General features: G+C 50.8%; 1 protein-coding gene across 3 annotated transcripts in view; it reads right to left on the bottom strand.

Annotated features, from left to right (window-relative positions):
- Pli (E3 ubiquitin-protein ligase pellino) overlaps positions 1-24395 on the bottom strand; it is a 97886-nt gene that overhangs the window by 66763 nt on the left and 6728 nt on the right. Inside the window, exon 1 of one of the 3 annotated variants that reach the window (XM_084583033.1) lies at positions 21402-21421. The exons of the other annotated variants lie outside the window; for them this stretch is intronic. Coding sequence (XP_084439159.1) covers positions 21402-21406 — 5 coding nt within the window. The 5' untranslated portion in view covers positions 21407-21421. Of the gene's footprint in view, positions 1-21401; positions 21422-24395 lie in introns of those variants that run through there. 3 annotated transcript variants of the gene reach the window in all.

Below are 24395 nucleotides of genomic sequence, written 5' to 3'. Positions count from 1 at the left end.
CTAATGGCCCGACTTGGGTAACCCTAAATTTTAACGTCACTTCCGCCACACTTTCTCCAATGCATTGGGAATGGCAAGGGCCTCTCCTAAGTTGTTTCCTTCCTCCATGATTGTGTGCGCCTGACGTCAACACGGTGGAGGCGGCATGAGAACCGGTTTGCAACAGTCCAGAGAGGAGGCGTTTCGACAACCTCCTCGCCCGATGCAAAGGTAGTTTAGCGCTACCGCTTACCGCTACAATCTACCGCTACCGCGCAAGCGCCAATACGCATGCGCAGATCACCTCGAGAGCGACAGATGGCGCCACGTTCCTGCCAAATTTCGACGGACTCCGCACGCGGGGACCAATCAGCGCGTGCTGTGCTGACGGTTCGCGGTAGCAGTAGACGGCCGCGGGAAGCGGCAGCGCTGAACTAAAATCCTCTTCTATCCCGACTTCTCCGTGTACCGTGACAATTCTTCACGTTCCTTGTAGACCGTCGTCAGAGCAACCGTATATTGAGAGAGAGAGTGAGAGAGAGCGAGAGAGAGAGAGAGTGAGAGAGAGAAAGAGAGAGAAGGCAGAGAGGTTAACCAGGAAAGCTTCCGGTTTGCTACCCTGCACTGGGGAAGGGGAATGAGGAGTTTAAAGGAGAAAGATAGAAGAGAATGATAGGAAAGGTAAGGCGGCGAGGAGCACAGCCACAGTTTCTCAATCAAGTTTGTGTCTCTCATAAAACACATAAGTGCTTTGAAGGCTTTGCCGTTAGACGCCTTCTGTGGCCATGGGCCGAGGATTTTCTTCTCTGTGAAAGGACGGCTGTCAAGATGGCCCAGAGCCGAACGCAGCGAATATCTTTCAGCAGCGCAGCGCAGCGTATATTGAGATTTCGCGTTTGTTCGGGCACCCGCCACGGTGGCTGCGTTTGGCAGCCGCTTCTAAAGACCAAGGTGAAGGGGTCGAATGCCGGCCGCGGCGCATACTACAGTATTCAGATGTGCGCGGCCAACAGCAGACACCTGAATTCCGTTCACGCATGTAAACCTCCGATCGGTCGAAACCAATTGCGGCGTACGCCATTACGGCGCGTCTCATAAATCGCGCATGCACGACTTCGGGACGTTAAAGGACAACTCCGGTGGTTTTTCCATCATTCTGTGTTTTTGGTTGAATTACATTCCTCGGCACCGTCCTGACTCGAACACAAAAAAACCGTTTTTCGAAATTCCAATTAGAAGTATCTTTAAAAAGAAAAAAAAACAGCAAATCGAAACCGAAACTGCTTTCCCGGCCAGAAACGACGTCCCGGGTGACGAAATGGTGACGTCACACTCAGTATTAGAGAAACACTCGTACGTGCATTGGATGGTGAAAATAAAGTATGGAAATCATGAAGCATTGCATAAAATGTCTGAGGTAGTTCAATATAAGCCTCACAATTTCATAATCATGCGGGAAGTGGACAGTAACGCCGGTATACTGTTTGTGACGTCAGAAACTCAGTGTTGCCGGCAGAAATAGTCTCAGCTTAAGCCATGAAAACAGCATTAAAGTCGTGTTGCGCGCGAACGGATTATCGTACGGCGCCCAAATTTTGTAGAATGCGTCAAGACGGACAGGAGAATCTAAAGTAAAATTTTTTATTAGAATATTCGAATGTCAAAAAAAAAAAACCCGGAGTTGCCCTTTAAACCATACACGCCATGTAACAACAACCTAGAAACGTCTTTCGAAGCGAAATGGGACGACATAGAAGCACGAGCAGAAAGCAGTAGCGCTGCCTAGCTCTCTGCCCGTGTTCTGCGCGCCGACCCGCTTCTCCAAAGAAAGACCGTTCCAAGATGAACCAACAAGCTAAGCTTGACGTTTGGTACACCGGTCGCTACACTGACGCCTCCTGGGAGCGAAGCGACCGTTCGCAGCGCTCATGTATACCGCAACACACCCTGCGGACAGTCGCCCGTTATATGGAGTCGAGAGAGGTCTCTGAGGAAGAAATCACAAAGGCGAGGAAGGTGCGATAAATGTGCCGCCGTTACGGGTACACGGCGGCTACGCTGACCGAGCCAAAAGCAGTGACGGCGGCACATACACGCGAGCCGGGCAAGCTCGAGAAAGCATAATATGCGTGGAAAAAAGCAGCACGGAGGAAACGTTCCGCACACCCGTGACTGCCATCTATAGCAAAGTAAGTAAACTATGCGCCTTAACGCCTCAACATTCGCGGGCGCATTACATGACAGCCAGCAATTAACAAAAAAAGTGGAAGGGGGGGGGGGGGGGGGAATCCTCGCGAACTTGACTGAATTTATTTACTACTACTACGCAGGGATTAAAAAAAAAGAACATTGCCGATACATGCACGTATGCATGCAGTGCAGCGTTCGAACAAAAACAAACAAACAAACAAACAAAAACAGGAAGCAACCCCACCCCGTGTTCCGTCCTTCCTTCTTTACTGTCCCGCAGGACTGCACTTCGTTCCCAAGTCAGTTGTGTTGATCTCCCGCGCCCACGTCGTGAGTTTGAACTGAAACCTCAAAATTAAGAAATAAGCGAACATGTATACCAAAACGCAAGTACACATATTCGTCACAAGGAGTCCTGCCGCATAGGTCCACGCGCGAGGACGGGAAAATGCTCGCGCGCCGGAACACGCAACAGCTGCAATCGATTATAAGCCATGTTTGCTCAACCCGGTACACGCACGTGCCGTGTCAGCGCGCCGCCACTTTCGCCGCGCAATGTTCCCCCGAAGGAGGGGGGAAGGGGGGGGGGGGGGTGCAGGGGAGCGAGAGGCGCAGCACTGCACGCAGCGGCAATGCCGGGGCCAATGCAACGCTTATTAGCCTGATTACGGGCGCGACCACGCGAGCAAACACGCGTCGCGACACACTACACTGCACGCCGAGAAACCAAGCGATCCCCCACATGCCGACACCGATACACACGACGGCCGAAGGAGCAGAGACAACGCCGCCGGGGAGGGGAAGAAGGACACGTCCCAACCTCGAAGGGTGCTTGCTTGCGCAACTGTACGCGTGTGCATAATTTGAGCGTGCGTGACCCTGATCCGACTCGAGGGAAGGGAGCTGCGGTGTCCGCGGAAAGTATCAGTCTCCCAACGTGTTCTTTCTTCCTCGCTGTTGCTGTACCGCGCCGTCGCCCTCTGCACGCTTCAGGCGCCCTAGGCGGCACAAAACATCGGCCCAGCATTGGCACTGCACTGGCAATGTACTGGTCTAATGTTGGGACGCACATCGCCAACACAGTACTGCTATTTGGCCAATGGTTCGTGCTGCATGTCGCGGTGTGGTCGCGGACAGCAATGCCGCATTTCGACGTGACCGTGCGTGCGCGGCTGTTGTGAGGCCACCGACGATCGCCAGTACTAACAAGTGACACCGGAGTAGTGTACTATAGGCCACGTCAAAAGTGCCAAGGGGTTCACTTATATCTGGCAGTCGAAAGCCCGGGTGGATTCGGGTCACGAGGCTTTTCCGCTTTTATTGTACCCGAGAACGCAAAAAGAGAAATGCTGCAGGACTTAGAACCAAACTCCATGGCCTCTTTACTTTTGAGGGAGGCTATGCGTGTACGAAAAAACGCCACGCGACAGAATAACTGATTTTTTTTTTTTTTTTGCGCCCACGCCCGTTCTCCATTCAACGCGCAATTCTAGACAGTGACTAAACGTACACTATGTTTCTTTTTTCTTTTTTTTTTTTAACACAAGCAACTCTTAGACCAAAATGATGAAGGCGGGAGAGAAGGGGTGTCTTTTAGAGACGATGCAGAAGCCTACTTGAAGTAAAAAAAAAAAAAAAAAGACAGAAATCTTTCCCAGCATCTTCGGACAGACGCACGCAGCACCAATTCTGCGCGCAAAGCAAATCCGCGGGACCTTTGAAGGAGACTGTGTTGCGCGCAGAATACCATCCTCATCCATGCTTTGTCGTGAGACACACTGCGCAGGCGTTCTTTCAGAACCCACGCAAAGGCACCTACTATATTATACGTAATCCAAAGATGCCGAGGTAGATGAAATACAATCGGTGGTGGCACACATCGAGGGCAATTAGGTTGGGAAGTGCGGTTGGCCCGATAGAGTGCATGATTACCTTTCTTTCGCGTATGAACAGACTGCGCGCGAAGAATTTAGAGAAAACCGTGCGCGAAACCGAGCTCGCCGGGTGGATGCACAGGGCGCCAGCAGCTCAAACGTAACTCGCGAGAGGAACCAGCGACATCCCCTACTTCCAACAACTGAACGCCCTCGTATCCAATCACGATTCGTTTGACGTCGCACCGCGTTATCCGTCGCAAAGGGACAATGACGCGCGGTCGTTGACTGACGTAGGCAGCCGACATGCTTTACTCTATCTATTATACACAAGGATGCCTAAAATGAGTTGAAGCAATAGAACAGCATCCCGCGCAACATCCACTTCGTTAACAGACACGCCTAGGTATCATTACCGAGCGGCATTATAGGGATCACTTACGACCAGGACAAGCCCCCACACGATGGTTCATCGCACATCGGTAAAACAGCCCAGCATGCTTGACTGCACCATCCGATAAAGGCGGTTCTGCTAAGGAGACCAATTCTGTGAGCTCAACGCCTCGAAACTTGAAATTCTCGCTAACTATAACAACCCAACAGGCCAGGGCGCGTAGTATAAGGTAACTATAGCGTCGGCCGCGCCTTACCGGCTCCTTGTAGACAGGCGGCGGGTCCTTGTAAGTGGGCCGGAGGGAACCGCGACGCACGACGCGACTGCCGTCGCCGCCGCCTTCGAGGACGTCTTCGGGATAGTCCCCCGGAGGAATGTCGCCCAGGCCCACCTCCTCTCCCAGGTCGGACGACGCTGCGAGCTGCCTCGGCGTCGGGGAAGACCCCGCGCTTCCACCGCTACCAGTCTCTTCGGAGTTGCCGAAGGGACCCCCGCCGCCAGAAGACCGGACCTTCTCCGCAGCCGGCGAAGACGAGGACGACGCCGCCTTCGAGCCGGCAGAGGCTGACGAGTCACCAGCGGTAGCAGGTCCCTGGGCGGGGCGGCGGCTTCTCTGCACAACGCGCCTCCAGATGATCCGCACCACGGCGCCGAGGAAGATGAAGACGCTGGCGACCAGCGCGACTAGCTCTTCCCACATGGGCAAGGCGGCGGCGCGCAGTTCCGCGGCCGCTGACGGCTCGGTCGGAGCTTGGCGATCCAGAGCAGCCAGGGTGCGGGACTGGCGCCCACCTCTGGCGCCGCCGGCGCCCGTAGAATTGGGCGACGTGCTCGGATTCCAGTACGGCCTGCAGCGGCGCTGGTGGTGATGGTGCCGGTCCGACCTGGAACACGCGGCGGAGATGCTAGGACTGCGGTCCGAGGTCTTCCGGAGCGGCTGCGACGTGGCGGCGGCCTTGCCTCGTGGCGCCCACAGCTTGATGTGTACGTCTGCTTCACTTCCAGCGCTGAGCGACAGCGGCTAGAAGCACGGAAGGTTGTCCGGCTGTCCACAACGCCCCGAATACACACGCACGAAAGATATCCGGCCAGTTCAAACGCAGCTGGCTAGTGAGGCAACGCCATTTTAACAGTGCCAAGAACCTCTAATCCATATATGCGCCAGCAGGATCAACTTATCGTTCCAAGTGACGCAGCTCTGGAGCCAGCAAAGACTTGAACAATATAAATGTTACGACGACAGTAAATGACACTGTTTAGCGGTCCAACACAGTCCTACAGGCACCAAGACGGCTTACGTATCCTTTTTCGGTGGCGCACAGCTTAAAGGGGCTGAGGGACCGCTGCGGAATTAGTGGGGTTGGGAATTATCCTTTGCTGGTGGCAGCACTACATCTATGTAAAAGCAGTCAAGGTGAAGTGGTCCATGAAACGCACTATCCAAAGGGCACCGACGTCTATGCAGCAGCCCGGCGCACGGAGTTCTCAAGGCGGTCCTCGTTCAGCACAAAAAAGACAGCACGCGTCTAACCTTGTCCGTCCCACACAGCACGAAGTACTGAAGAATCAAAGCGCTGCTGTCCGTCTTCAAAAGCGTCGCGCTCGCTCCTGCACAGCTCCTTGGATTTAGGCGGCCTGTCGGTTAGTCAGCCTTGGCGAACCAACGATGATGCAGACCAAGTTTATTGGCGACAGGAAGTCTGACTCGAGGAAACAGTAGCAAACGCAAGCTATGGCAGCATCCGCGGATGTGTCTGCTTAGGAAGACAGAAAAACCGCAAGGCAAATACTCTGTCAACTTCCACCGAGCTCCGTGACAAGTTGGAAGCGAAGATCGACGCCGATAGCGCAGAACCTTGTTCAATTGGCCGATGTCCCTCTGTCCTGGACAGCCTCAGCCAGCCACACGACTTCCGCTTCAGCGCCGGCAACCCCGCTGCTGCTGTATGCTACCGAAACGAGATCCTTCCGACAAGTGGGGCTCGTCAATCAAGTCACTTGCCACTTCGCCGAACACCGGCCGCTCACGCCAAATGTCCCGGGACACCAGACATGATCACAGCCGAGGTTCCTGCCCACGCCGCCAGCCGAGACAAACAAAAGAACCGCGCCGCCTCGGGCTAATCGGCGCTTTATAAACACGCCACAGTACTCGAAGGCAAGGAGGCAGAGAGAAAGAGGGGACATGGAAACGGCTCGGTCGCGAGACGGGAGAAAACACGAGATGTTCGTGGTTCAACAAAAGCCAGCAGGCTTGTACCAGGACAGGACCTCCGTAACCAAACGGGCCCACGACTTCGCTTTCTTTTTTTCGTCGGCACAGTTCACGCGCAAGCAATATCTTGCTCACGCTTTCGGGCGCGGCGAGTTAACAAGCTTACTCACACGCAAAGCGATTCACGCTCGGCGAAGCCGCGTACAAGGCAGGCGCGCATCTGCGCGGCCCCCATTCTCCATGCGCCGATGGAGGGATGGGCGTGGTCTGCAAGAGCGCTCACGCCGTGGGTCTTCGTCTCAGCCTCGTGACTAGGCCTACGCCGAGTGCGCGCACGCGACCATCCCTCGTGTTGCATAAACACCCGAGACATTTCTGTTTACGCCGCCACACAGACACGACAGGCAAGAGGGCGCGTGGAGGGTACGCGACGCCGACGCAGCAAGACAACAAACGGGCAGGGTGCGAAGCAGAGGCCAACGTGCAAGCGTGGTCGCCGACTGCACACCTTAAAGAGAACCAGCGACTTTGGCGCACGTTACCGCGAAGCGCCCTCAGTGCGCCGCCGTAGTTTCGCATTCGGGCTGCAGCGGGCACGTGGCCGCAGCACGAAGTGCGAATGCGTTGTTCTCGCGTTCGAAATCGTCGAAGAGCACGTGTTCAGAGCCCAGGGTTCCAACCGCGGTATATGCACTATATGGTACATATACCGCGGTTCTCCTTCACGACCTCTGTCCGGTGATGGCAAGAAAACAGCGACAGCTTCAAATACATCATATCGCCTACCAAGATAAACTACGTAGTGCTTTCGCAAGTTATGCTCAATTTAGCCGCGTCAAACCTTTGCAATTTCCTTTTTCTTATACGTACGCTTGAAACAGCTGCACGTGTTTTGTACCCGCGCCCTCCGGATCAGCAGTCAAGCGTTCCAGCCACTGACCCACCGCGGTTGGTGATGTGCATTATGGGTGCGGCACGTCAAAGAAAGTAATCCGTAATCATTACCCCCGACGTCTCAAAGACCAGTGTTACTCTGGCACATGTAGGACCTCATTACATGCGATTAAGGAGAACACCTCTACTCGCTCTCTCCCGCTACAATGTGCCGCTAACCAGGTGGAGATCTACTCTACTATTCCTGCACGCGACTGACCGGGCACGGCCGATAGGCCCACTACGAACATACAAGTGCGGACGCTATCCATAGAACATATATTCCGCGCCTGTCCTCGCTTCAACGTTCAACACCGGGCCCCGTACACCTCTCGAGTTCAACTGGGCCCCCAACCGCTGTGGAGAGGAGATCGAGACCTCGGTTTCATTCACCAATGGCACAGGAGGTTAAGCGACCTCTGCTACTATACTTGGTCTGAAGGGCACTAAAGACGGTATCACGTTTCCATCATTTCCTGCTTGCACTCGATTAGGCGCCGAGTGGAGAGAAATAAGCATCCCATTTCTTACTCCACAAATTTAAACAATATGCTGTCAGCCAACAACACCACGCACGCTAGCGCAAGAGAACGTGACGCGTGCGTTTGACATCAGGCCATTAGGCACGTAACAACACCATCACCCTTTTACTCTCTCAGGCATATGCACACGTTAGGTTTATGGGGTTTAGCGCCCCAAAGCGACTCAAGCTATGGGAGATGCCGTAGTGGAGGGCTCCGGAAATTTGGGGTTCTTTAACACGCACAGATAATCCTACAAATATTTCATTAGACATTCTTCATACACTTACTCTTCCGCATAAATCCCTCACCACCACGCAAATACGCATTCTTTGACGCATACGCCTAACACACTCCTACACTCCAGCCCAATCGTTTCACTACCGCATCAAACGTTCTTCCACATGCCCTAATTGTTCCGAACTCTATGCTAACTTAGAACACTGCATGTTTTCCTGCCCTGTAGCAATTCAGTCACCTTACTTTTCACTCCATTCTCCCCCAATGTAGCGGGCTTGGTTAGCCTCGGACCAGCTGAAAGACGAGTTGGCCATGGTGACCCTAGCCCAGGTCGTTCTCGACACCGCCGTGGTGGTGTAATGGTTAGTGCTCTCGACTGCCCAAGGATGCGGGATCTAGTCCTTGCCGCGGCGGCCGCCTTTCGATGGGGGCGGAAAGCAAAGCGCCCGTGTGCTATGCGATGTCTAGTGCACGTTAAAGAACCCCAGGTGGTAGCAATTTTCGCAGTCCTCCATTACGGCATCTCTCATAGCCTGAGTCGCTTTGGGACGTTAAATACCCTAAAACCAAAACCAAAAGCCAAGCTTAATACGCAGTTTTATTAAAGTTGTTTCCTCCTCCTCCTCCTCCTCCTACTAGCACACTGGCGCCTCTCCGTTTCGCCTCGATCGAAACGCGGCCGCCGCGGCCGGGATTCGATCCCGGAACCTTGAGCCAGCCGAGTGTCCTAATCACTGCGCCACCGCTGTGGGCCTAGCCACAAGCAGACTTCGGATACGACGTGGCTATTACGCGAGGCCGAAGCCCTCATTCCGTAAGCGCCCATTGTGTGAATGCATGTACAGTTTTTGTCAAAGGTGTAGAGTCCAGGGGATGTGCTTCTGAGACGTGCAGTGGCGCTGCTTTAGCAATAGTGAAGGTCCTTCCCATTGGAGAGGGTAGGCCAAAAAAATCTTACCATAAAGAATTTAAGAGCACTGAAAATGCATTTCGAGTCACACGAAGTGGCTCCGAAGAAGACCTCACGGGCTCTACACTTTTGGCAAAGACTGTACGTTCGCCTGCAACCTCGAGGACCGAAGTGTCCCGTCTGCGTGACAGCATCAGACTCGTTTTCTCAGTTGCGTCAACTCGGACGCGTCAACGATTGTAAAGCAGAAGTGAATAGCGAGCATGGAATATGAGCTTGTATCTGATTACGGCTGGCGTTGAAGCGTTCCAAAGCACGAATCGGCGGCTTCACCCGATTCAGGCGCGCTGGCAGATTCAGGACTCGTCAGCCGGGCAGTGGGACAACCCCTCATGAGGTCGGCGAGAGACCGTATGGCTTCAGATCAGCTCTCGAAGGCGCAGGAGGTCACTTGGCGAAAATTACAGACACATTCCTTCCCAAATCCTGTCATACGCCCATGCATATCCTGCATTATACAACCCATATTGCAAATTATGCCAACAGAGGGCCAACCTAGACCACATACTGTGGGCCTGTCCACAAGATAGCCCTCCGCGGGATCTGCAGCTCTCCACATGCGAGCAGTGGGAGGCCGCTATGCTCAGCTCTGACCCGCAAATCCAACTCCGCGCCATCGAGCGTGCAACCCAGGTCGCCAGAGCCCAAGGATTCCTGGCCACCTAGAGCGGTAGCCCCTGCTGCCCGACTTCTTCCTCGTCAAATAAATGTTTATCCTCCTCCTCCTATGCAGCTTTAGAGCACAGCGCAAATACGTGATCCGCAACCACAATCCGCGGAGAGCAACCCTACCATGCGGATATATCTGAACATGCGCAGATGGTTCCGAGAGTGCGCATACGCAGTTGGCGCTTCGCTGAACTGGATCGCCATGGCAGTTGGGGATTACGCTTTGATGAATCTCCTTGGTGAGCATTGAAGTTCTTGCGTTCAACCAATTTTCTCGAAAGAAAAGAACGCACCCACTCTCCACCACGCATGCCCGCATTGAGGACAGTTCCAAAATATAGGCCCCTGTGGCCGTTACCAGCGGTTACAGAGATGCGAATTATATAAGTTAGATCTCTCTTAAGTGCGATAAGGCGAAGGACTTTCCTGCGACTCTAAGGCACTCATTTCCCGCTTTTTAACTTTTTTTTTTTGTTTGTTCCTTTTTCCTTTGCACAATTTTGATCACCGTGATTTTGATGCATTTTACATAATTTCGACGTTCGTGGCTGTTTTGATGTCTGCACTGCACCCTATTCGACATCCTTGGTTATTTTGACGTCTGAATTTTTGGCTGTGATTAATTACTCCACATGAATGAAATTTCGCACGCAGACACATTTGTTCCCCTTTTACCTCACGCACGACCATCTTTTTACTCATCAATTCCCTTCCTGGCAGTGACAGTGCGACACCGTCCGCGAACGCACAAATCCTGTCCCCACTCATGAAGCTTAAATTTGGACGAAGCGTAGCCAGGCGGAAAAGGAAAATTCGTGCTTCTCGCGTCCTTCCGCAACGCCGGAGCGTCCAAATGGGCGTGCGCCACGGCGCATCGCGCGCGAAAGACGGCCGGGGGCGGAGACGTCTTCTGGGAAGGCGAAAATTCTCGCGAAAAACAAGAGGGAACAGAGTTCGTTCGCAGCAAAAGTGCTGGCGAAACGGAAGAACTTAACACACCGCGCACCAAGCCGCATACATCCCTGAGCGAATCACTAAAATAACTGACCTCTGGCCAAGAAGAGAGACAGCCCGGCGGACGGACCGCGGCCGCCTTCCGCTTCCTACGTATAGAGGCCCATAGCACGGTCGTACAAGAAACACGCATGCGCATGTGCGCGTTCGTAAGCTCTCGGACTTTTTTTTTTTTTTCCGCCGGTCACCAGTCCCACAGTGAAACAGCGTTCAATTTGAGAGAATTTCCTGCCACCACAGTAAAGCTCGGCATATCTCCAACAAGATAGGGAACAACCATTTTCCACACAAGAAATAACTCTTGTGCGCCCAACAGCGAATTAAGCGGTGAATGCCTCGTACCTCAGGGGATTAATAATAATTTGTTCACAAAAACGAAAGGCGTAGTATCTCTCAACACTTGTTCTGTGTGAGGGGATGAAAAAAGTGGGAGTGAAAGTGGGAAGAGAGAAAGAGCAGCCGTAGTGGAGGGCTCCGGAGTAATTTACCACCACCTGGGGATCTTCAACGTGCACTGGGGTTCGGATTCCTGGCCCTACGGGGCTGGGAGTTAGGTCAACGCTGCTTGCGGCGGGGGCTTGCCAGCCACCGAATTTTTTATCTGTTGTAGGCCGTAATTGCACCCGCCACCACTTAGGTGGTGGACGATGGCTGTTGCGGCGCGCGTCTTTCTCTCCCTCTTTTATAAATTTCTCTCCCTATAAATCAATCAATCAGTTTCTCTCTCTGTCCGCACGAGGCAGCGGAGGTGGCTCAGCTAGCCAGTACAGCGCCATGCCAGTAGTAGGCCCGAGCATTTTCTTTTCCTTCTCCCCGCAGCCACAACAACTTGCACTGGCATCACCCACAGATGCCTCCGTAGCCGCTAGCGGTCGGGATTGAACCCAGGTACTCCGGCATAGTAGTCGGGCATCTTAAACACTGCACCACTGCGGCGGGGCCATATCTCAGGTGACATCGCACAGCAAACGAAGAGGCGTCCGTCCGTGTGCTTCAGCATGCAGCGCTCCTTGCTGTGGCAGTGACCGAATGGTGGGTCTATAAGGCGTGACTTTTCGACGCCGCTGGTTCGAATGGCGGTTGAAAATTAGCCACGACTGTGACTAGTACATAGGCAGTACCGCAGCGCGCTTGGCAGAATGTTTAGACATTCCATATCGCATCCTCCGCGTTCCAAGCGCCTCTCTTTCCTCGCTCTGTGGCCGGAAGACCCACACAGCGAAATATTCGCGCCAGGAAATTGGCGTCCATTACCACCGTAAACGGCTCATGCATGTGAAAGACGCTCGCACTGCATTCGAGACAGAGAGAGAGAGAGAGACAGTGAGCAGAGAGAGAGCAAACAGACGATCTACATTCCCCGGCACCCTCTTCGCTTTCTCAGTTTTAAACAATGTTTAAATGGACTCGGGCAGTACAGCAGCCTCTCATAACAGCCATTCGCCGGAAGAGAGCGGGGTAATGTGAGCGGTCGCGTTTTCTCCAAACTTTCTTAGCAGACCATTTGCCATCGGCGTCCGGTGTCAGCCCCACGGTCATATCCCTCTTCCTCCTCCTCCTTAGCCTCCAAACCGGCGCGATGATCAGTGCTTGGCGCGGCACGCAGCACACCGAGTCATCATGATCCTGCGGACCACGAAGTGCTGCGCGGCGGAACGAAATACCCCCCCTCCCCGCCCCCCAACTACAAAGAAAACCAAAACAATAAATAACGAAAGACATGGAAGTGCTCGGCGATGGAGAAACTGGAAAAGAGACGCAGACGCAAGCAAAATATAACGCGACGAAAAAATAAATGGTAGAAAAGGTAAGGCATGCGAGCACAAAGTATGCGCACTTCGGGTCACTGAGTCAACGGCGACGGCATTCCGTATGGCCGCACACTTACACACACAAAGACCACTTTCCTAGGGAATAAAAAGCAGAGACGGAAAAACTGGAGAGTATGCAAAAAATGCAGATTACAGAGGAAAAATGCCTTCGACTTCCGACGCCTTCCTTTAGCAAGCTGAACAGCGTCAGTCCGAAGTATCGAGGTATGTTCCGCGAGGGCCCCGCTGAATGGAATAGTACGTTGGCAATATTTTCCGCAGGTGTTTCTCAGCAGAATTAATGACGTACCGACCTCTGACGCCATAGCTACAGTGACCAATCAGGGAATCAAGAGACCGCGGTGGTTTTGGAAGATCGTGCGCACTAACTCTACCTCGTTGAGAGTGGCGACGCACTCCCATCTATCTCCCTTTAGAGAAGGAACCCGGTGTCGTCGTCGTCCACTTTAAGAGCTTCACGAAACAGGCCCTGCTTGCGAGCCCGTGTCGCACCGGTTCGGTCCGACAACGTGGACGCGAGCACCGGTGTCCGAGTCTCGCTTCCTCGGACATGAATAAAGGCGCGCAAATGGACACACGAGTCAGCGACCACGCGCGATTCGCAAGGCTGCCTTACAACAGCGGTCCGTCAGCGCGGAACAGCTCAAGCGCCGCAATCTTCCGTTACGCACACGACGACCGAGATACGGGCCAGCTGGGGACAACAACGGGGCTTTATTCTTTTACCGCCGTTCGTTTGAAACCGTTATTCCCCCTCAAACGTGGGCCGTTCAGAAACAGCAGCTGAGCGCCTCGGACGCGACCGCGTCGTCGCTCGACGGACGCCAGCAAAGCGAAAACGGCGGCCCGCGAAGCACTCAAGAAGTTCAGGGCAGTCGGTCAAGCGACCCCCCCCCCCCCCCCAAACCTGGATTTTTTTCCAAATCCCTGACGAACGTCGACGCAGGCTCCTGAAGCAAGGCGCCGGCGCGAAAGTCACTGCTGTCAGCCAGGCTGACCGAGGTACACAATAAAGACAAATTCAGCAAGCCGAACAGCAAAGAAAGCGTTCACACCTGTGAAAACGCCGGGCGTGCAAGTGCTGCAGAAACGCATTAGCAACATACTCAATGACGGGCAACTACGCCTTCCGCGCGTTCCTTTTTTTTTTTTTTTTTTGAAGCGAAAGCCTCACTAAGACAGGTGGTTCGAGCCATCGGGTATGCACGGTTTTCCCCTTGAGGGAGATGTAGAGGTAAAACTTCTATGTTACTCTAGTGAAAAAATCCCGTATCGCGCCGAACGGGTTTGAATCGGTCCTGTATTATCCCGTATAAATTTTATACCGGTGTGACCAGTCCTGTATAAGAGTAAACAGGTTTATATCGGACAGGTCATGTCCAGTATGAATCTCAATCCGGACGGTCTCGACCGGTAAAGTTATTACAGGACAGACCATTTCAAGTATCAATCTCAATCTCAAACAGGATATCCCATACCGGTATGGATATGAAAAGGGAGGACCAGTCCTGTATTGAGCTCATATACAGGACAGGTCATGTCGGGTTTAACTGAAACCGGACAAACTAGACATGAATGCAACTGATACGGGACAGTATTTCCGCTTCACAACACAATTCGGGCGGATCGTGAAGCTCAACCAGATTGACCACAGCGGAACATGCCTGCGCTCTAAACAAGCATGAAACCATACATGTTATACGTTACCACCTTTCTGCATATGTGGAGTACGCGTTGCTTCACAAATACCTAGAAGATATGAAGCCATGGATGTGCGCGCTACCAAGTAAATATGCGCATCGCGTTCTTTTGCGTGTGCAACAGTCGCTCCAGCTTGTGCATCTTCATATCTGCGACTGAAGATATGCCATCTTCAACGCGAAAGTGAAACCAAGAACGTAGCGTTTCGTTAGCTAGGATAAAAATACACTCGAGAATAAATGAAATACTTCGCTGTCCATCGAAATATGCACAGGTCAGCCGGACGTCGGGAGTCGCTTCCTCGAGTGTTTACGTATGCAAAACACTTGGTCGGAAGCAAATTCATTGACGTCGCTGCTCCGCTGGCAGCAGGTGAAGCTAAAACAAGCAGTATTACAAGTGTTGGTACACCGCATATCTCTGCTAGCGATGACAAAAAATATGCTCGAGAAAAAAAATAAACATCACTGACCATCGAAAGATGCACAGATAGCCGCACACCGGGCGACGCTTTCTCGAATGTACACATATTGAAACCACTCAGTAGTAAGTGCATTTATTGACGTCGCTGCTCCGCTGGTAGCACGTGAAGCTAAAACGCTCAGCATGACCAGTATTAGTGCACCGGATATCTCTGTATGTAGGAAAACTTATAAGCATTCGTAGACAATGAAAAACACATCAGCACTAGTAAATTATATCTTGGTTTGCCTGCAATAAAGCGACGCATTACAAAGATACGGGACATTTGTGTACCCTCATGATAGCCTTTTAAAAGATTCAGCGTGTTTAAAGGGCGATCGGTTAATTACGGCCACAAATTCTACAGCCAAGGAAAATATACAAAGTACGAAAAAACAAAATTAGCTACATATACAGAATCATAACCACTGTAACCACAACCCGACGTGGAGTACATTCCAATCAAGGGCTCCACGCGGTTTCATTCCGGACTTTCCAGGGCATTACAGGAATTTCCTGACACAGCCCACAATCTTGTATCCCAGATCCTGTACAGTAAACCTATATACAATTTCCTTATTAAATTTTATACAGGATTTTTTAGTAGGGTAAGCCTGGTAGTCGCCATGTGACTGGGACATAGTCACGTAGGCAAAGTGGCCCGTGACCACTGTCAAGGTCGCGAGATATAGAGGTCAAACTTCTCCGTTGAGCCTGGTGGTCTCCATGTGACTTTGGAGCGTAGGCCCTCAAGTAGCCCGTGACCTCTGTCACGGTCACTGAGATTTAAAGGTCGAAATTCTGTGCTAAGCCTAGTAGTCGCCATGTGACGGGCATTGGCCCCCAAGTGGCCCGTGACCACTGTCAAGGTCACGAGATATAAAGGTCAAACTTGCCTGGTGGTCGTCATGTGGCTTTGGGCATAGTCAAGTAAGCCATCAATAGCCCATGACCACTGTCAAGGTCACGTGAGGCGACGTCAGCGTGACGTGGGAGTAGAGGGCGCTACGTGCACAAATACCGGGCTGCTGTCTAGGTTACATCACTGCGCGATATGGAGGAAGACGGACATCCAGCTACAGTAGCACGTCTGAACGAGAAGGCACGTCGGAATGGTGCCCTGAAATGGCGGCATGCCAAAGAGACCAATGAAAAACGGGCTTCACGTTTGCAGAAACGCACAATGTGTTTAATCCGAGCTTGGCAATGAGCGGTGCCATGTACCAAAAGATTTCACCTCCTCCAGGGTTAACCAAAATTAAACCACCACCTAATTTTTTTTCTTCCTGCTGAAGCTCTCACGAGAGCCTTCACGCATTCTGTCGAACTACCCGTGGCACATTTTCTGGCTCTGCGCGTCACTGGAGCGCTGCGCAGCCCCATCAGCTGCAAAGCGGCACGATGATTCGACATGATGCAGCGTCATCACACAGAACGTCATAAAAGCCGGCATGCTTATTGGTCAGAGCAGGCACTTCACCGACGGCTTCATGACAGCGCGGGACTCTGATTGATTAGAATAGTGTGACGTCCCTCACGACGCGATGACAGCTCAAACTGAGTTAACCAGATTGGCAATACATAGAATGGGTCAGAACACAAGAAGGCTTGGTTTAGTTTGTGAGGTTTAACGTCCTAAAGCATCTCAGGCTATATGAGATGCCGTATAGTGAAGGGCTGCGGAAATTTCGACCACCTCGGATTCATATCGCGCATTGACATCGCACAGCGCACGGGTGCCCTGCTTTTCGTCTCCGTCGAAAAGGGGCCGCAGGGTTGGGATTCGAGTTGTTCGAGTACGTTTCGATCCTTGGGCACAGTAGTCCCGCGCCCTATCCACTGCGAGACACCGTGGCGGGCCAGAACACAATGAGGTCATAACAGCAGAAGTGAGGAGTTTAAAGCCCCAAAGAAACACTGAGAAAGGGGGGTCGAAAGATTTTCTTCCCTATGACATGTCAGCCAAGGTCAACCTGTCTGGCCACTTGACCTTCAAAAAGGTGCTATGACCTTGACCTAATTAAGTGAACGTATTCAAAATTCCGTTCTGTCCACCCGAAAGTATTATGCGCCCTCCTTTCCTCAAAACCCAAACTAATGAAATATAATGAAAAAAATCGAGGATTGAAAAGGCGATGTTGCGGGGGCTATCGCTGCAACCCACACAGCTTTTGCTCTATCACAAGATTCAAGCCATGCTTAAACCCTCACAATTTTATTACTCTTTGCCTAGGAGAGAAAAATGAACATTTGAATACTATTTCGCAATCGCTAACGTACTTGAACCCCACAACTAATACGAAAAGAAAAACGAAAACTAGAAAAAAAAATTAGCGAAACTTCAGCTCCGTCTTTAAGTGTATGACGAGAGAGCGTCAAATGCTCCTGTCTGCCGGCTCCCGTTGCGGATGCACGTTAGCATACACACACTTTGTTACTGGTTTAACTGCATGTTAAAGAACCCCAGGAGGTCGAAATTTCCGGAGTCCTCCACTACGGCGTCTCTCATAGCCTGAGTCGCTTTGGGACGTTAAACCCCACAAACCAAACCAAACCAAACCAACTATAGTTCAACTATTATTCTATGTTCAACTATTATTCCGCACAGTAGCAAGCTACCTCTTTATGAGAAATGCCACACGAAATAAATTTAAGGTCCCGCTTTATTTTGGGACCCGTGAAAAAGAGGTGGTTCTGAGGGGTCTTGGAAAAAAAACTTTTTAATATGCAAGCTTTAACCAATCCCAGAGTAGCATGTACCAAAATCCAGCTATTTTAATGCTCTCCTCCACATATGCACGTTTACTTAATCTCACAGAGCATGGAAAAAATTCTCAGTTGTAAGCTTTGCTCCGCCGGGATGGCGCAGTGGTTAGGGCGCTCGACGACTGTGTCCAAGGACGCGGGATCGAATCCCGGCCTCGGCGGCCGCTTTTCGGTGGAGGCGAAAAGCAAGGCTCTCGTGTGCTGTGCGATGTCAGTGCACGTTAAAGAACCCCAGGTGGTCGAAATTTCCGGAGTCCTCCCTCCACTACGGCGTCTCTTAAAACAGAGTCGCTTTGGGACGTTAAACCCCGCAAACCATCAACCCCCCCCCCCCCCCCCCCCCAAAAAAAAAAAAAAAGTGTTCTAAATTTTGGAGAACATTTATAAAATGATAAAGAATTATGCGTAAAAAACTTAGAGCCGGTATTATAATTTCACATTTTTTTCGTCACATGCAAGTTTGCGCATGGCAGAGGATCAAAACCATCGGTCATACACAACCAATTTCCTAATGGGGTAGCAAGTCTGACCGGGGACTCAAGGGTCCTGGAGGGTTCGATTCCCAACTCCTGCCAAGTACAGCCCTTATCACGTGGCCGCGTGACGTCACGTAGTCGATTAACCAAGAGCCAAGACCTCTTTGCCTGTTTCTGATCGCGGAGGTCTCTGCTCCCGTCCCTTAGGCCTGCGTGCCGGGGGCGGGAATTGGGGGCCTCCTAATCTGGTGGAAAATAAAGTTATCATCATCATGATCAACCAATCAGCGCCAGGCCAGGCCGTTTAATGAACTAAGACCTGCCACAGGGAGGCTCGCTACCTTCCGCGGACAACGCCTACGCGGGGTTTTTCAAGGAACAAGAGCATCGATGCACTCACGTTCGAAAGTAGCAGGGCCACATCGGCTGGGCGAGAAACAAGACTTTATGAACGCCAAAAAAAAAAAATAATAATACGTCGCTAATGAAAGCGTGTGTTCTGCTGGAGAGGAACAATATAAAATGGCCAACACCAGGCTCCACTCGTTCCGGGATCAAACTCACTGTCATCCTCCACAGTGACGTATATCGTCGTAGCACGAGAAGCGGCGGCTGCGCGCTCAGTGCGGCGCCTCCCACCGGTTCAACGCCAACGGGCCGGACGCTTTCGCTTTCCTTGGCCCACATTCGCTTTCGCGGGCGCACAGTGGGTCGCTCGCCGAGAGCACCGACGAGGCGAGTACTCTGGAACACAGTGCGCAGCTATTGCCGTCGTTTACGCAACACCCCGTCGGCTCTAATGCGACGCCTTACGTTTTTTCCTCTAGGCACTGTTCCAGCGAAAGTGAACCCGAACTACTGGACTTTTTTCAGATATAAAGTGGATTCTCTAGCGTTGCAATTGCAGTATCGGCGGACATCAGACTTGCTAATTCTGCTAACTTGTAGGTCGGTTAACTGATTTATAGGAGGTAACTTTTTTTTTACCTATTGCAGTTAGGCGCCAGAGTCGTATCTTCTCTCTTTCTTTTTTTTTTTTTTTGTCAAGAATGCGGTTTTCCCGGGCGACATAACGCGACACCTTTTCTCCGCTACGCACTTTTTGCAGGAGACGCGCGCCATCGAAGATTGCGACGACGAGCACTGCATCGCGGGCGGGACAGGGCAGATCGCGTAGCAAGTACTTCACGGAGAGAGGCGCAGTCGCTTGGCGGAGCGCACTTTTCGAAAAGGACGTGCGTCGACAGAAGCCGCGGTTTCGAAATTTTAAAGCGTGATGTGATATGGCTGATACTAATCATCATCAGCCGGACTGTACCCACTGCAGGGCGAAGGCCTCTCCCATATTCCTGCAATTAGCACGGTCCTGTGCTAGCTGCATCCACTTGACCCCTGCGAACTTCTTAACCTCATCCGCCCACCTAACTCTTTCCTTCGCTCGGAATCCAATTGTTACCCTAAGCGACCATCGGTTATTTTCTCTTCGCACTACATGTCCTGCCCATTGCTTCTTTCTGATTTCTACTAGAATGTCATTAACACGAGTTATTTCTCTGACCCAATCTGCGCGCTTCCTATCTCTTGACGTTACACCTACCAACTAATACTAATATAGCCAGCTACAAAACTCGAATCACATTCTCAAGCACCAAAGGGTGGCCAAGTCAAGTATAATTTAGATAACCAAGTACGATTCGTCTGTTTTTCTCATACCAGTCAGCACGTGGTATTCTCAATGCCGATTAAAGCAAACTCGATATTAAAAAAAAAGCCAATATTTAAAAAGTCTTGCTCATTTTCGCCGAAACATCGACACAGCGTTTTATAATGCCCCAGGGACAATGTTGGACTGTGAAGAAGGCTGACCGCCGAAGAATTGACGCGTTTGAATTGTGGTGCTGGCGGAGACTCTTGAGAGTTCCTTGGACGGCTAGAAGATCAAATCAGTCGATATTGTCGACCATAAATCCTGACTGCTCATTGGAGGGTAAAATTCTAAAGTTAAAGCTCAGCTACTTTGGTCATCTGATGAGGAGTCGCTGGAGAAAGATTTGATGTTGGGAAAGGTTGAGGGTCGCCGTAGAAGGGGTAGGCAGCGAACGCGATGGCTAGATGGCATCCTCGAGGCACTGCAGATGAAGTTATGTGATGTTAGGAAGATAGTGAGAGACCGGAAAGCGCAGCGTGACATGGTCCATAGGGTCACGAAGAGTCGGACACGACTGAACGACTGCACTGAACTGAACTGAGGGACAATGTTGATAATAGGCGCCGTTACGATTCAATAGCATGGATAATCAGGCGAGTTGATATCCATTCGTGCCAACTCAGCGTACACTTACACTGCAGAAGCGGCCCCGCTTCTCTTAGTACAGTCTGTGCAACTTACGCCGAAGACTACCCAAAGCGGAAACCGTTACATCTGAGATCTGTTTCATCGGCTGCTAGTTAAAGCATTTCGCGCACTTTTGCACTCTACCACCCGTCGGATCGACCGTTTACGACGTTATAAAAGAACAGTCGGTATCTTGCGTTATCCACCGCAATAGACAGGAAAATCAAGCAGCCCGGTTCAGCGCATTTCGAGTGCTTCATTATAGATCACCCCTGGGTAGCGACAAGACACAACGTTGGCTCAGTATTCTGGCCTTTCGGCGCGTAAGCAGCAGCAACGTCCTCGTCAGACTTTAAGTTACTAGGTCACGTCATCAACGTCCCCCACACCACAAAGGCGACTAACCTACAACTGTATTAATTTAACCCTGTCATATACAATACACGCTAGCATATCAAGGAACAAATCGGTAAACTCTCGTGAGGCTGGCGTCACACCACCTGCACATAACATCGCGCTTTGGAATAGGGTGACTCTGCATATATATATCTATCGGCTAGGGGCACAGGGGAACAGCAGTGCGCTATGGCGCATGCACACAATGCGCTGAAAAGGCAAATGGTGTGACTAAGTGTGGTTAGCGTCCCCCATACGCTTCGACCCAATTCTAAAACTGCGCAGTGCTTTAAAAGGTGTCCGGGTATCGTACGCCGAGACAATCAGGACCACAGGCACGTTTCCGAAACTGGCACATGTGTCCCCGCCTTCTCCCGCATCACGTATGTGAGCTGCCCCGCGATGATGCGTACGAAAAGTTGAACGGATCTTACGTCATTGTGCGCCGAACTAATCAGGTGGTGCAGCGGCCAGGAGTGTAGCGTTCAGCGGTAGGCGGCCAAGACGACGACCAGACCAACGATACCAGACTGCGTCAAACGAATGACGTCATTCCTGGCAACGACCTCAAACAGCAAGGATTTCGTCCGGAAGAGCTGAGCGCCGACGTTCTCAGTAAGATTTGTCCCCACGTACACAGAATGCAAGGCCCCATACAATAATGCAAGGCGATGTGGCACTTGCGTTTGCCCTTCCCGTGACTGCCCATGCGTTTCGCGCGCATAACGTGAACCGCTTACATATACACCGTCCTTTCTCCCAAGCCAACAAAAGCTCGGAGCAGCTGCGGTACGCAAATCAATAGGTAACAAAAAAAGAGAAGAATTGCAGAATGACCAACAAAATTGCGTCGTGTTTCAGCGAGCTATCACCGTAAAGTGTACAGGTTACCGACTCGTTGCTGCTGGCCGAGTGCGTCACAATGCAGGTGCTCGCTGCGTTTACAGACAGCACGCTACGAGACGACACACGCAAGCCGCGACAGATGTCACCGCATGCGCCTAACATGATGTCAGACCGAGCCCAAGGTCGTGTAATACTTTTCTGGTGCAATCTTTATACTTTTTTTTTTTCTAATCGAATCGCATGTCAACGACATCGTGCTTTATTTCAAACAGATTTATACTTCAACGGTCGGCCTAATAATAATAATAATAAAGCGGTTCTACATCCGCTCGTAGGCCCGAACAACTGTCGCGCCACACTAGGTTACAGTGCACATATGCGCTGAGAAAAAAGAAAATGATAATGATCACACTAAGACGGGCGCAGTGTTAACATGCAATAACAGCTTCGCATAAAATCTGCAAAAAAAAAAAAAAAAAATCTGCTGAGCTAAAGCGCGGTTAGCCAAGTCGGCAGCGTAATCCACCCGAGAACTACAAATAAAATTCCTGCTCTCCTAAACAAACCGTTAAAGCGCCCAGGCCGGTTGCTGCACCTCCAGCAGAGATGAGGGCTTCAAGAAAAGGCCTCAGATTCTGCTGCAATCTAGCGAAGCATGACAGTCGGCCTCCCCAGAACATTACCCTTCACCAGTCACCCTGTGACAAGCAAATAAAAACGTTCACTGGCAGTTTGTAGCAAAGAACTGAACTGCCAACCTGTTGACATCAGAGGGACAGCAAGAAAAAAAAAAATCAGATTATTTAACAATACGTTTTGTCGAGCTAGTCTGTGCTCGTCTGCAAAGCCATGGAGAAAATGTGCTAAAAAAACTCGACAAACAAGAGAAGGGCACAAGAACAGGAAGAGTGCAATCCTGTTCTGTATCCGATTATTGTTCTCAATAAAAAAAAAAAAAAAAAAAAAAAAACGATTCTCTGGCTGCTCTTCACTGTGTCAACGTAAAAGCCTGGCAAAAAAGATAGTTAAGGCTGAGAAAACTGAACACAATATTTTCCCCACCATTGAACTAGAACTTAAGACGTCCACACTAAGAAAACCCAGTAGCGACTACAGTATTTCTACAGTATTTCTAATAAAAACCGTAGTGGAACCATCCTCACAAACAGCAAGCTTTGTGTTCCACTGAAAAAATTGTACGTTTGAAGTACAGAACTATATCCCTTTAAGTGCTCAACGTATACCCTTTGTTAGTCTGTGAACAAATATGAAAAAGTAATAAGGAAATCATACAGCTATCGACATGAAACGCTCTGGCCAACTGCTGAAATCAACTTCTACAGAAGTCGCTACATTCTATAGAGGCTTTCTTGTTCTCTGCCTCCATGGTTGTACTGCCAGCTCACTGGCCTGAAGGGTGCATATTGTATACCGATGCATCACATAATGCACAGCAGTTACTTCTGTGTATAGCCCTTCCCATCCACGTCTGAACTCTCACATGACATATACCGCGGATAAGTGCACCCCTCTGGCACTGGAACTTCAAGCCATTTACAATGCCATTTATTCCCTTCCACCCGTTCCTACATTCAATGCAGTTCATCTTTATACCGACTCTCTCACTGCCCTTAAACAGCTTAAGGCCGTTCGACTCACATGCCAGATAACTCAGTCCATACATCTGCTCTGTTCAAAGTACCCATGTCCTGTGCGCATGCATGGGATTTGCGGCCATGCTCGCAATCCGCATAACATTCAAGCGAATGCTATGACACACATTAACACAACTTCTCGAAAAAAAAAAAAAAAAAAAACTCCTCATATTTCCCAGTGTTGCAAGCTCACCTGCATACTACAGACAACCTAGCCTCTCACTTATGCAAACATGCACAATGTAAAAAGAAACAGTCATGTATGCAATGCACTACTGCACTCAGTACAACATGGAACACACAGCAGGTTATACCAGCTCATGTCACAAAGCAAAGACAAGCCAGGAGCTGCTGCAGAGTTCTATACATAGCTGCCTAGAAGTGAGCCCACTCCTCTGGTGCTGTGTAGCATGGTGTGTTCAATCGCTATTAAGCACAAACTTGGATAAGAGGCCTGCAGGTCATACTGCGGATGACTGCACATTGATATTTTCGTGGCTTTACCCAGGCCTTGCACCCCCGAACAGATTTGCTGGGTTAAAACTTTCACCCCAAACCTCACCTTCTAAAGAAGGTAGCAAAAAAAGCTGCACAAGCATTTCCTAATATGCTTAACATATTACAGGGAGCATTTTCTGGCTTTGAGCCTCTATGAATGTGACTTAACTTGAGTAGAAGCTCAAAAAGTATGCTTCAGAGGCGATTGAAGGTAAATACAGAAGTACTGAGGTTTTCACTTTATAATGTGGTATGCATGTACACGACATACCGCTGCAAGGCTATAGCACAATTAACAGAGGTCACAGTGATGCAGAGTGTAAGTCTTTGCACTAAAAAAGGAAAAAAAAAGGCATGCAGGTCTTGCACAAATACAAAGAAGCTGCATTGGAGACTGTAATTATACACGCAATGAAACAGTAACAAATT

This window comes from Amblyomma maculatum, chromosome 10 (genome assembly GCF_055883805.1).
Source record: "Amblyomma maculatum isolate TAMU_Amacu chromosome 10, ASM5588380v1, whole genome shotgun sequence".
NCBI lineage: Eukaryota > Metazoa > Arthropoda > Arachnida > Ixodida > Ixodidae > Amblyomma > Amblyomma maculatum.
The sequence above is the reverse complement of the archived record's forward strand: the minus strand, read 5'-3'. Positions and strand labels throughout refer to the sequence as shown.